The sequence below is a fragment of the Fusarium musae genome, chromosome 3, assembly GCF_019915245.1.
Source record: "Fusarium musae strain F31 chromosome 3, whole genome shotgun sequence".
In the NCBI taxonomy this organism is placed as follows: domain Eukaryota; kingdom Fungi; phylum Ascomycota; class Sordariomycetes; order Hypocreales; family Nectriaceae; genus Fusarium; species Fusarium musae.
In genome coordinates this window covers 1157514-1171691 of record NC_058389.1, presented here as the reverse complement: position 1 = coordinate 1171691, position 14178 = coordinate 1157514, and the positions used below count along the sequence as shown (strand labels likewise).

Genomic DNA, 14178 nt, shown 5'->3' with positions numbered 1-14178 from the left:
CGGGCTTGTACCTACAGCGAAAGCGCACAAACCTTGCGGGATTGCTGCCTGAGAAATACAAATTGTCTCCATCTTCCCATCCTGAGGCTTCTTCTTCTTCTCTTTTCTCTCCACCCCCAAATCATCATCACAATACAATATCATCAACAGTTAAACGCGTAAGGCGATCGTCAAGATGTTCTAAATCACCCCCTTCCCCCGTTATTCCCAAGTCCTCCGTCAAAATTACGTCCCAGGACCTTAACGCATCAATCCCCACTCAACCACCCCGTTCAGCTCACCTCTCGGTCGACCTGAACTCTAGCCCTGCTTTGAATAGCTTCAGCTCAAGTTCTCTCACAACCGCCAACATTTCAGTCCAAGACTTTCCAGTCTTCACCACGGATCCCCAGTCACCATGGCTTCCCTCCACGATTTCCAGCCTGCCGGCACAATCCGCGCAACAGTTACAGAGTCCCGAATCACCACAACAGGACTTTGTCTTGTTCGATCCACCTCAGCCCCCTAATCGGTCAACTACCTCGCTGCAATCTCAGCGTCGTCACTCGTCTCATCTGCACAATCGTCACCAACAGCCTGTCTCCCCTGCTGCACAGAATCAACGAGTCGCCCAGTTGCTCCAGGCTTTTGGTCATTCTTCGTCCCCTGTAAACCGTCCTACGAACCAGTTTTACGCCTCTTCGGCTCCATCGTCATCTACCGCTTTGAACAAGCAGAACCGCCCTGCTAGGCCTCCAGTCCCTCTCTTTTCTCAGAATACAGGAAGTGTCCCGCAACAAACCGCCAAGATGATGAACGCTGCAGGTTTGTGCATCCGTGATCTCACTTTAAGAACCACTAGCTCACCAATATTAGACGTCGAACTCCCCGAGGAGTTTACCGCCTTCGATGGCGGGGCCAACACGGCTTTCTCTTCACCTGCTGTCCCCTCTGTCTTTGACTTTGGCGGCAGCTCTTCCAGCTCTATTGGCAATCTGGCGACTATCTCGCCCCAAGATCTTTTTGCTCATGACAACTTCATGTCTGCACCTAACTCGTCCGCACTGACGGCCTTGACTTCACCATCTATCTACAACGAGTCCCCTGAGTTCGATGGATACGATGTGTCGCCAAACTTTGGCAGTGCCGATTTCGATGGTGCTGCAGACCCTTGGTTTCCCTTGTTCCCCCAGGACAGCAACGTTGCTCCTGCTCAACCCAACAGTGTTGAGAACTCACCAGAGCTTAAGTCTGATGAAGTCGATTCAGACAGCCAGTCTCCTGCTCCCAGTCGCCGTAAGTCGGGTACATCTCCTTCCACCCGCCACTCGTCTGTGGCCGGTGTAAATGCCCGCAAGCGTGATAAGCCCCTGCCCCCTATCGTCATCGATGACCCTAGCGATATCGTCGCCATGAAGCGTGCTCGCAACACTCTTGCAGCACGAAAGTCTCGAGAGCGAAAGGCTGCTAAGTTGGAAGAACTTGAGGATAAGATTGCTAAGCTGGAAGCTGAGCGCGATCACTGGAAGAGGATCGCTCTTGCGCAAACCGGCATGCAATAATGGATTAAAAGTGGAATTTCTTTCTTTTGCCAACACGGGATTTCGTTGGTTTGTTATTGTGTTATAACCAGGTTTCATTGATTCTTATAGTCAATCAGTCAATCAAATTGCTTTAACTGAACTGTATCTTTCTATGTGACTGCCATTAAATCATTTGTCGTACCCATTATGAGTATCATCTCTCAACTTGTAAATGTCGATTCCAATTGTAAATTCGTTGAAAGTGATGCATTACTCCGTCTTGTTACCAAGGGGCAATCCACTCATCTATCAAGCACATGAATTCACATGCTAGAGGCTGTCCGTGTCTTTGAGCCGGTAGTCAGCGAATGATTGGTGTAGACACTCAAGATTGAATAGTTGATGTGGACTTATCCAATAGGGCTGGCCAATGCCTGTTGACTGCGTTTATTAAGACTCAACAAATCAAGTGGCAAACTTGGCATTCACTGTGAAACAGTAGATCATTGATCAACGTTGATAATGGCACTGAGCTTAGTAAAATCATGTCAAGATGCAGTAAGCCTTATGGATGGGCAACGGTCAAGCCGAGATAAGCATGGTGGCTAAGCCCTGTTATCATCGGTTTAAGCTTATGGCCTTAGCGGTTCATTGGTGTCTCATTTCTTAGCGGTATCGTTTGGCATCCAATCACTATTCAAGGTGTTTCTCTCATCTCTTGAGGTAGACCTGGACGTCATCCTCCAGGTTCATGTTACAACGATCAACACATGCCGGCACTTAACTTGTATCTGCCATAGTTAGTTCGGCTTCCTCGACCTTAAGCAGACGCTACCAACGCTGCCAAAAAAACATACTCGAATTTGCTGCGTTTATGTAAACTATTATTAATGTTTCGAGGCAATGGCCAAGCTGATACAGGAGTTGAAGAGTCCGTCAAGGACGCCAGAGGTTGAGTTTACAGAAGCAGTCAGTATCGAAACTTCACCATGTTTGCCTCATTCTCACATGGGATACAGTCATCTGACAGCCCGTCTCCGGATAGTCGAGAGGCAGCTGGGTACGAGAGTGGCTTTGCGAGAGATCTCGACGTAACTCAAGATGATTTGCTTGAAGCAAGGGAGGTTGCGTCTACCTTGTCTCTCGAAGATGTTCACAAAGTAGGTTTGGATGTCGGGTTAGACTTGATGATAGACTCACAGTATTCAGACAATGAAGAGAGTATATACGCTTCATAAAAGAGACCCCAACTTTCCTCTCTCTGTCCTTAGGAAGATTGAAGTATTCCTGAGTATGGCACCCCACAAGCATTCGACTATCACATACTCATATCAAACAGAAACCGACGACATTTTTCAACACCCAGAGCGACATGAAGCTCTAATCCAAGAAATAAAGATCGAGGCAGCACTCATCACACACAACTCTCCATATGCTGAAGTCAGAGCAATAGTCAGTAACCACGACGACCCAAGCATGCCGTGCTCCACGATCCGTGCTTGGTTTGTGGGCATCATCTTCTCCTGCGCCGTCTCCTTCATCAACAGCTTTTTCGAGATCCGGCAACCAATGATCAGTGTCAGCACTGCTGTTCCTCAACTCTTGGCCTATCCGTTCGGGAAGTTTCTCGAGAAGACTCTTCCTGATATTGGTGTGACTGTATTTGGTGTTCGGCACGGCCTGAATCCTGGGCCTTTTAATAAGAAAGAGCATATGTTGATCACTATTATGTCGAGTATATCGATGGGTACGCCGTATACCAATTACATTGTTTGGATACAGTATCTTCCATTTTACTTCAACCAGCCTTACGCGATAAGCATCGGGTATCAACTCCTGCTGGGACTTTCGTCCAAGTTCATTGGTTACGGCCTCGCTGGTATCTGCAGGCGTTTCCTTATATACCCATCATATTGTTTATGGCCAACAACACTGGTCTCTATCGCTTTGAATACGGCATTGCATGATGAAGTCGATATGCCCGTTCCTGGCCCCTTCAAGAAGACTTGGAATACATCCCGCTTCAAGTTCTTCAGTATTGCATTTGGAGCAATGTTTGCCTACTTTTGGCTTCCCAACTATCTATTTGCCGGCCTGACCTGGTTCAGTTGGATGACCTGGATATCTCCGAATAACCGCGATCTGGCAACTATAACGGGAGGACACACAGGCCTGGGTTTCAATCCTTTCCCGACCTTTGACTGGAATATCGTCACACTGGGCTGTGACCCTCTCATGGTGCAATTCTTTACCACCTTCAACCTGTTTTGCGGTACAATGTTGTCGTTTTTTGTCATTCTGGGGGTTTATTACGGAAACGGCTACTACACATCTTACCTCCCTGTTAACTCGAATCGCGCCTTCGATCATTTTGGTGGACTATACAATATCTCTGCTATTCTAGATGAGCGTGGGATATTTGATCCTGAGAAGTACGAGGCATACTCACCTGCATTCCTCACGGCGGCTCATCTAGGATCATACATGATGTTCTTCGCCATGTATACAGCTGCTCTCACTTATGGTGCGCTTTATCACCGCCACCAAATCGTGTTAGGTTTCAAGAGCCTCGTCAACAGCTTTCGATGTTCTAAAAAGGGAGACACAGAAGATGGACAGGTGTCAGATGCGCACGATCGCCTTATGAGGACATATCGCGAAGTCCCGGAATGGTGGTACTTGGTATGCCTCGCTTTGGCTTTCATTGTTGGAATTGTTGCCATATCTCAATGGCCTACACATACTACCCCAGCAGTTGTACCCTTTGGCATCATACTGAGTCTCATCTTTGTTGTACCAGTTGGAATCATATCAGCTACTACCGGCATTGCTGTCCCACTTAACGTGATAGCTGAGTTCCTGGGGGGCTCCTTTGCCGAAGGAAGCGCCATTGCGTTGTGTTTCTTCAAGACGTTTGGATACACATCATGCGCCCAAGCCATACACTTCAGCGCAGACTTGAAGCTGGCACACTACATGAAGATACCTCCGCGCTTCACGTTCTGGGCACAAATAGTACCAACGCTTGTTTCCACCTTCGTCTCTATTGGGGTTCTACAGTACCAGATTCACTTGGAGGGTGTGTGTACGCCAGATGCGCCTTATCGCTTCACGTGTCCTGGTCTGAACAATTTCTTCACTGCTGCTGTGCTCTGGGGAACTATCGGGCCTAAGAAGCTCTTTGGACCCGGGGGCCAGTATGTCGAGACCCTGGTAGGCTTTCCCTTTGGTGTTGCTTTAGTGTTGCTGTTTTGGTGGCTCGGGAAACAGTACCCAAATAACAAAATTATTCGAAGCACTCACCCTGTTGTTTTCCTTGGAGGTGGTATGATTTGGGCGCCGTATAATATCAGCTACATCTGGCCAGCTGTGCCGATCGGCTGGTACTCTTGGATGTATATCAAGAAGCGATATCTCGCTTTGTGGGCAAAGGCAAGTTCACAGTTCAGCTACATTCAGTGATATACTGATAAGGATCAGTACAACTACATCCTTTCGGCAGCTTTCTCGGTTGGCGTTGCGCTTTCGGCGCTGGTCATATTCTTTACTTTGCAATACAATGATATAAATCTAGACTGGTGGGGAAATAGAATCCCGTTCGAGGGATGCGATGGAACTCAATCATGTTTTCTTAAGACAGTTACTCCTGGAGAGTATTTTGGACCTCGACTGGGTGATTTCCACTAAAGGCGGCTTGGGTAAGCTTGGATGTGCACTCAATATTTAGGAAATTGACGATGAACTCTATGAATACAGATATGGAATCGCTTGCGCAGGGAGTTCTTTATAGAAAAGAGTGTGCCAGTAACTCAGGTGGTATATACAAAATTCAGAACGCCTCGCCTAAACGACAAAGACTGTAACCCCCAGAACCTTATCCACGACTCCTACATCTAATACCCACACTCATTTGGTGAGAGACAGTCCGGGTTGAAACAAGACAAGTCATAGAACTGCCAAGGGGTATCATCCTCGTCATCCCGCCCTTGAACTGCATCCACGAATTCACAGAAAGGCTGGTTTAAGTCATGCTCTCTGTAGCCGTAAACGACAGATTTACATCCATCAAACTTGGCACAGCTCTCTCCACACGCCTCCACGCTATCTGTGTCGCCGTACTCAAGGACATTGGCCTTCTTGCCGTTGCGATGACCGGTGTGGCCGCAGTCAGCAGCCTGAGGTGGATCTTTGCGAATAGTGTAGCGGAAGCAAGTTGGTCGTGGGGGAGGAGATGTGGTTGTCGAGCACTTGGTTGAGATTGTGCTTGAGAATGTTGTAGGGATTGAGGTGGTGCACGGAGTAGTGGAAGATGAAGATTTTGATGAACTTGAAGAAGACTCGGAGCTAATCGTGGAAGTTGAGCATGGTGACGATGTAGATGACTCATGGGATGTGGTAGATGAATCAGACGTTGTGGTACTTTCGCAAGGTGTTGTAGTACTAGAGACGGTAGATGAAGAAGTCTCGCATGGAGTGGAGGAGGAAGCTTCAGATGTTGTTGAACCTGAAGACTCAGAGGTTGAAGTAGCAGAAGTGCTAGTCTCACTTGATGTCCAAGTAGAAGACGTCTCGGAAGACACTATTGAGGTCGTGAAGGGTGTAGAAGTTGATGTCTTTGAGGTAACCGAAGATTCGGAAGTGGTGGTCTCACTAGTAGGGGCTGTAGAGCTTTCAGACGACGTTGAGGTATCAGAAGTTGAGCAAGGTGAAGTAGTCCCCGAAGATTCTGCTGTCTCATATGTAGATGAGCTCTCTGTAGTGGAAGAAACCTCACTTGTAGCTGAGGAGGCTTGGGATGTCTCGGAGGTAGTGCTTGAAGAAGTTGTGGTGTCGTGTGTGACAGTGGTGCTCATTGAAGATGAGCTGCTGTGAGAGTTTGAGGAAGTCGATTCCTTTGTAGATTCAGATTCTGTAGTGGATGAAGCGGTGGTCACGCTCGTAGTCCCAGAAGTTTTGGCTTCTGTATGTGATGTGGACGAAGCCCCAGAAGTTGTAAAGAATGAATAAGTTGGATAGGTTGTGTCAGCAGCACTAGTAGTTGTTGAAAGAGTGGAATTGTTGCCCTCTGTTGTGGTAGAGGTTTCCATAGCGGTGCTTGTGTCCTTGGATGTTTCTGTGCTGATTTTGGAGGTTGTGATGTGGCTGTTGGTTGTTGTAGTGACAGAGTATACAGAAGGAATGGAAGAAGTGCTACATGCTGTAGCTGTGGTGCTCATGGAGGATCCATGAGAGGTAGTTGAAGGCTCTTCAGTACTGATAGAGATAGTAGGCTCAGTAGTAGAGGTCTTGGAATGAGTGGAAGACGTAGTACTCGAGTCCAAAGTTGGACCATGGGAACTAGTAGAACTACCAGTGGTAGTTGAAGAAACGAGAGTTCCAGTCTTGGTAGTAGAAGACTGGGGAACAGGGTATGTAGGTACAGTGTAAGGTGGTACAGTATAAGTCGGCGAGCGACGAGGCTTGCAAGGTCCAGCCTGAACGCTAGCGATGCTGGAAGTAGCAAGCAAGAGAATGAATGACTGTGACCAGGCCATTCTAAAGAATCGAATGAGTGACTGTGAACCGGCACAATGAGCGAGTGAATAAAGGACTGGCACTGCAATAAACACCCCCAACTTCCGCTTCTTATATATTGATTGTATTCATATCAAGCTCGCTCTCTATGACACCAAACGACTTACATCATGTCTCTTCTAGAACAAATCCACAGGTTTATCGCGTTTACCCAAATCCGGCGTTTTCTCAGCCCAGACGTTACAAACAAAACGGCGCTCCCCAATAGAACGTCACCGCCCCTGACGCTAGAAGCCAACGGTCCTAAACGCCACGATCTGCCCTTGGTGGCGTTAGCATCTCCAACCGTTCTAACAGTTATGGCGGTCCCATGGTGTAAAACAAGAGGCTTTAGACTTTCTTGTTGAGCGGGCATGACGCTATGGAGCGGTGTATTAAAGGAGCAAACGATGCGGTTTTGCCCTGCAAGTTACGGTGTAAGAGGTTGGTGGCGTCACAGGATATAGGGATTGCCGTTGCCCACGTTGGAAAAAGTCGTCCGCCACTGAGTCCAGAACTGCGGTTTTCAATCGAGAGGCTGTTTCCACTTAGGTGTTCTTCTAGTCTTATGATGTGATGAGTTTGTCAAAAGGAAGCTATGGTGTGTTTTTTGTTTGGATAGTCAGGGGTCACAAGATGGGACTGGGCTGGGCCACTGGGGAGGATGAACACAGAGCTAGGGACATCCGAATAGGTTCGGCCATGTACAAACATGATCCATGCAGTTGTCATATGTGGTCTGCATGATCGTGACATGTTGTGACAGGCAAAGGTGTCCGACCCGTTCCGCCGGGACTGAAGAGTTGATCGCACAGACAGGACTCGGGAAGTGACAACACTCTGCAGCTTGGCAATAGTGGCAGCCATGTATTATCCAGAAATAATAGAAAGAGAATACTGTAGGATGTAGTCGTGTGTTGTGTTCTAGTCTCTAGGAAGATGTCTCTCTTGAGTATACAAGCGAGTGTCATCAACGGATTGGCAGCAAACAAGACGCGAACTCTAGACACATAACACTCGATTCAGTGAAGCAGTAGAGTCATAGCTCTGGAATGCTGAATCTGATAGTCTTCAAGATTCGCTGGCTCATGGTCCTTGCTCATGCTTGCAAGGCAGCCCGAGATCTCCAACCATCTTGTCATCAGCACCGTCTTAGTTCATGCACAGCACGGACCGAAGGCGTCTCAACACTGATAGTCATTGCGGTCTTAATAATAAGTTAGTACCGTTATTAACTGTGTGTTGCACTGCTGTACTTGAAGCTAAACTACATGCAAGCGTGCAGGAGTTTCCGACCTGAAGATCTGGTCTACATGAGGCCGCATCCAGCCTGCAGTCGGCAAGCCAAGCATGGAATGGCCGTAAGAGCTAGTAACCCAAAGAAACTGAGCTATAGAGACTTGAATGGTGTTTGCTAGTAAATCTTCTGTGGCTGATAACTGGTAACGTGCTGCTGCTTACGGCCACTTGATCGAACCTGTCACGACACTCATGAATGATCTTTTCACTACCCTATCTCCGCTGCAGAAATCTCCTTAGCAAAATAATCAAGTCTCATAAGTTAGTGAATATATTTCGTAATGCGTATTTTGAGCAAGTACTCCTGCTATTTTACGCCGAGTTTTCAGCTACTAGCCCACTGCATGTGGTGCATTCGAAGAATAGAGTGATGTTCTTAAGGAATAGATTAGGTTGAAATACCGAGGGCATGATTTAAGTCATAACTAGCTTATTAAAGCGTTAGTCCTGGAAATATTGCCTCGTGACTGAAGTTGTATGACTTGGCCTCTCCTTAGAAGTGGCTTCATGATCTTGCTTCTTGCATGACTACGATATGACCGGATTTCATTGCCCGCAGTGCTAGTTTTGCTTTCCTCAACACCTATTGATCATTAAAGTCATCTCTACTCGGATATAGGCGTCTAGGAAGTCTCTAGTCGCCTGTATAGTCTAACCCTTTTAGACTCTGATAGAATGCCACTCAGCGAAATTAATCGAGCCAACGCCCACCGATACGCCAGCAATAATCGTAACAGAATTTGGAGCCTATTAATTTCATGTATAAATAGACTGACAATAATACCACATTATCTAAGCGAAATGTCTGGCGCACTACAAATCTACGGTAGCATCGTAATTTCGTGTATGGTCACTACTTGTGTTCCCCAGACACTCCTTCGATGAACTTCTCAATCAGACCTGTGGACGAATGTAATTGACCCTATCATGATTATAGACAGTGATATCGAAGTAACAAATGTATGTTAATCCTATTTGTAGATAATGGCTCGATGCTATTAGGAAAAGGAAGGTCTTCGTCTAGCGATAACTCAGCTCGATGCAACACACGATGTCTCGTATCGACTGCTTGACGAACTTTAAATCATACTTCCAAGTTCCGGAGGAATAGGCATTAAATTTTCAGCTCATTTCAGTGCGATGTAGAACGGTGCAACCTTACCATGATTGTCGTTTCCCGCCGTTGTATCAACCATCATTGCAGATCGTATAAATTAAAAGATGCTACCTTGACGTCACTTCAAGCTGGCTCTTGACCATAACTGAGTGACACGGTTGTGCATACATACAACCACAAGCAGACACGTTACTTTCTTGTACTCCAGTGTAAGTGTCTGGCTGTATAGGCAGGGGAGCTGGACCAAAACCGCGCAGCCTTCATCTTCGACAGTAGTATCTCAAGTTTAGGGTAGCAACTAGTATGTGAAGACTCACAGAGCCTGGATCGCTATACGACGACAATCTTGGCACTACGGAGTATTCGTTGGTGTTGTTCCAATGATTGGAGCGGAAGCGTACCTGAACCTTTCCAACTGGGAATACTAAGGGCTCAAGAACAATGCTAGGACCGAACTGTCACACATGCATCGTATGACCCAAGTGCCTTTATTGTCCTTCCTTTCTTGTAGGTGAAAGTCCAATGAGAGACTGGGTAATGGATTGATTGCCCAAAGTGAGGTTCCTGAACATCAATGAAATGGGGGTTTCGCATAATGGGGGTTTCAGATAGAGGTCCCTTGACATGATATGATATCCCGGCCAAACACAACAGCTTGTATCGGATGCGATACTGGGAAAGGAGATGATACGAGGTGGTTTCGTCTCAGGTTACGAGTGTATGATTTCGAGTAGTAAGTGAATCCTTCACGATCAATATTTGCCAATACCTAGACGAGGACATCTTCAGCTTCAGAGCGCGGACATGGTAGAAATCAACATGGGACACGATTTCACTAGGGCTGTAGTTATTGAAGACTGTGTGTTAAGATCACCCGTCAGGGTTAAAGTGACAGGCTAGGTATTGGGTGTCGATGTCAATCATCTGGTGGAGGGGACCACAATGATGTTGTTGAAAATATGGGGGGGGGGGGGGGGGGGGTTTCGGACATCGGCTCTGTAATGACGGACATCGGCTCTGTAATGAGATAACCGGCCGAATTGCTAGACGAGAAGCTGAAATCTGAACTGAACTGAATTGGATCGAACGATGGAAACATCACAGTAAAAAGAACGGAAAGGAACCGTGAAGGAACAGATACACGAGGTATCAACCGAAAACGTCGAGAAAACCGAGATGATAGACATGTTCATGCCGATCACCTCGTGTCGGTGTGAATCATTATCCAAGTGAAAAAAAAAAAGAACAACGTTAATCACTCGAATGGGGAAGCTTGGAAAGAAAATACCGCGCGTCAGAACTCCCCTTTGCTGAAGGGCAATCGGTACTTGGATTGGATGATTCGGTGAACATCTCGAGACTCTGAAACTCAGGGTCAGTTTTAGCCCAAGGGGGGCTTTAGCTTGGCACTGTGAGGAGAGTAAGGATCTGAGATAGACGGATGTGATGAGCAGAAGCAGAAGCAGAAGCAAAAGACAGGGCCTGAAATGAGGATTTGCAAAACATTCTCTTGTTGGGATGATGTTATCTTGGTGCTCAGTACGTATATCGTCTGATGATCTGTTGAGTCAAGTCAACACCGAGGGGATAATATCCGTAATCGTCAGCCAATTTGGCATGACGCAGTTTCACTTGGCTGTATCGCATAAGGACATGTCTTATGCAAGCGGATAGAATGTTTCGCTCAAGATTAGTGAATGCGACAGAGTGAAACAGCGGATTGAGAAGTCAGAAACAAATCAGAGCAAGATACACTTATAGACTCGTACAATGTCTAACTTGATAATGCATTCAATAATTAATTAATGAATGACAGGCATAGGCATAACCCGCCCGCGATGACATTCGTCTTGCATCCCTCTTTCAGGGACCTTGAAGCGCCCCCCCAGATCGAGCGTTACAGTGAGAGGGGCGGCAGGGTATTTGATTCGAGCTCAAAAGCCCGGCTCGGCCTAGACTCTTTGGAGGACTAGAGCCCTGAATGGTCATATGAGTGAGTACCTAGCTAAGCGGCAATTGGGCTGGGCTGGGCGAGAATGCTGCCAAAGAAAATGGCCGACGGGATTGCCAAGGGCTAACTCGGATAGGCCAAGGTGAAGAATAAAATTAGAACACGTTATCGAGCTATGGACAGAGGCGACATCATGTGGCAGGCTGAGCCTCCAGTGCCATTGGCATGTTATGCTTTGCTTTAGCTCTAGACCTCGTGATGAGGCTCGTGTTTGTTCTCTCTTAGGGTTTTCGCTATCTTTATTTTTTATTTTTGCAACGTTACTGCTAACTGTGCCAACATGGATCGCTCAGATCAAGTGGGAATAGTGACGTCGAGGCGGGTCGAAATCTATTCTTTGATCAATGAACCCATTCTAAACTGTTCTGGATCAACACGGACTCTTGGGAAAGATGGAGAAGAGACGAGCAGATGAAAGATGGAGAATGCATACATACATACGTGCATGGGTTCGATGGAAACTCGGCACTGAACCGGGCTCAAGCGAGGGCGAGTGAGGGCGAGCGAGGACAGGGCAGAAGCAATAGAGGCCATTCCCCTTGGCTTTATCGCTTTGATAGTGCCCAATGTTTGACCAAGAGAAGCAATTTGGGGGAATACGATGCGTAATCTGATACCCCAACCCAGGCTCCAGCACATCAGTCAGTGAAAGAGGGAGTGACTTGGGCCTTGGGGTCCTCACTGCTAGTGACATACGCCAAGCAGACTATCTTGTGCGCAATCTCGTGTTGCTTCTGTTACGGTCCATATTGAGAACGACCAAAATCAGTCTGTGGGTTCTTAAAGATACTGCACTGCACTGCACAGTAAGCGGAGGATCTGGAGGATTGTTAGCCAAACCCAAGCCCTGGGACACTCTCCGTTCCGTGCATGAACCAGATGCTGTGCGACACCTACTGACAAGTTGACTCGAACGAGGTGCAGCTCCAACTCCAGCTCCTTCAGGGGTCCAGACTAGGCCGGAATAGCTCGCGATAGCCTGCGCCTCTCGTCTGGCATTACCCACCCTTTTCCATCCTGTCTCTGCCCATGCGCATTGCCCAAGGCCCCCCCCCCCCCCCCCCCCCCCCTGTTCCCCCATTTCCCTTATCAGCACAAGGCGAAGGGCTAACGGAAAACTTGCCGAGCAATTCAATATCATTACGAATCGTCAAATGAATCTGCATGTCTGTAAAAGGTTGGGGGAGGGGAGAGAGTGCTCGTATTCTGTCTGCCCCTCGTTGGAATTTTGGTGGTTATTCCCAGCCTCTGCCATGCCTTTTTCCGAAACCAGACACTGAGTTAGGGGAGGTTTTGACTTACGAATCTCTAGACGGTGCGTGTCAGAACAGGGTGATCGTCAGGAACTGCGTGTCTCTGACTGGCTGAGCCTGTGAACGAGTTCTGCTTCAGGAAAAGACTTGTGTAGAGCGCTTCGTCATCACAACAAATTCATAGTCAAACTCGAATAAACAATTTTTTACAAAGAATGATCTGAGGATTATACGAAAACCACAAACGTCATAGTTCATTGGATCTCCAGCGTCTCTCCACCCATTGCCACAGTCACAGCAGATCTCAACGGGTTGATGCTCGAGTCCGTATAGTAAAGTACTGTACGGAATGTACCTCTAGTGTCTGATTGACATGGTGATCGCCTGTACCAAGAAGCTAAGAGTTATCGGTACGGGATATTGGCCATGTGAGAATTCGTATTGTGTCCAAGTGTGGATGCGAGTTAGCTCAGGCGACCAAAAGCCAAGATTCAGTTTGCCGCAGCGATTCATCTCGCCAGTTTAGGTGATGCTATCTAAGAATATTGTCACTCGGATGCACTGAACGGTAGATCGGCATCTCATAGTGAGCTTCTGGGCGAGTCGAGTGCTTTGTGTTGTGTTGATGCTGTGTTACCCTAGCCACAGAGAAAGTGGCTTACATCAACTAACTGTCAGCTTTTTTCCAGAAGGCCCTTTACCAGAACAATTTCTCATCAGCGACTAAGCACCTAAACTCACTGGCTCACAGTAGAAACCGCCGGTTCTGGATCGTGGCGGTTTCTTGTCTCAGCCGCCAACAGCCTAACGCCCAGAGAATGTCTTTGTTCTTGGGTGAATCATGTCTCGCTCGAAACCGGAATCTCAGTGGAAAAGCCCATGTTCTGTGGCATGACAGGGGCACATGGATCAATAACGAGCCCCTAGCTGCCCCTAAGCACCCTAAGACGAACTTGGCAAGCTCGAGAGCTCGGCTTCGCTTGGCTTACCAGGATCAGGAGCAGGGTCAAGGTCAGGGGTTGAGGCTCCTCCAGATCCACCCGGACCCGAGGCGCCTCTAGTAAGTCTAGAGACGCCTCTATCCGTAGTCGCCTAGACACAGACACCGAGACAGAGGGAGGGCGCTGCCATTAAAACACCAACGTCTCCATTCATTGACCTGAACCTCTTCCTCTCTCAGTTTCACTATCTTCATACCTTTTAATACCTCTTCGCCTCCGTTTACTCTCTTTTGCTTGCTATATTACATACACTCTCGCTCAGGTATATACCTTTTGACCTATTACACATACAGCTTACAAGTGGTCGTCACTCCATCGCTCAAAGACACCTCTTGATAACAACTCAACACTTTGAGATTGAATTATACAACAAGCACACAACAGCAATCACACATCACAAATACACGATACAATGTTCTCAAAAGCTTTCACTACTGCCGCC

At 47.4% G+C, this 14178-nt stretch overlaps 3 protein-coding genes across 3 annotated transcripts; all 3 read left to right on the top strand.

The window, feature by feature from the left end:
- Positions 1-788: 788 nt before the first annotated feature.
- Positions 789-1541, top strand: J7337_003830 (uncharacterized protein; the record flags this gene model as incomplete). The annotated part of the gene is made up of 2 exons (XM_044821539.1): positions 789-804; positions 856-1541. 2 exons carry the CDS (start codon positions 789-791, stop codon positions 1539-1541), a joined length of 702 nt encoding a protein of 233 aa, XP_044682872.1.
- A 1530-nt stretch (positions 1542-3071) lies between these two features.
- Positions 3072-4964, top strand: J7337_003829 (uncharacterized protein; the record flags this gene model as incomplete). Its single annotated transcript, XM_044821538.1, has 1 exon — positions 3072-4964. One exon carries the CDS (start codon positions 3072-3074, stop codon positions 4962-4964), a length of 1893 nt encoding a protein of 630 aa, XP_044682871.1.
- A 566-nt stretch (positions 4965-5530) lies between these two features.
- J7337_003828 (uncharacterized protein) lies at positions 5531-6374 on the top strand (the record flags this gene model as incomplete). The annotated part of the gene is made up of 2 exons (XM_044821537.1): positions 5531-5668; positions 5706-6374. The coding sequence occupies 2 exons, from the start codon at positions 5531-5533 to the stop codon at positions 6372-6374; spliced, it is 807 nt and encodes a 268-aa protein (XP_044682870.1).
- Between the last annotated feature and the right edge of the window lie 7804 nt (positions 6375-14178).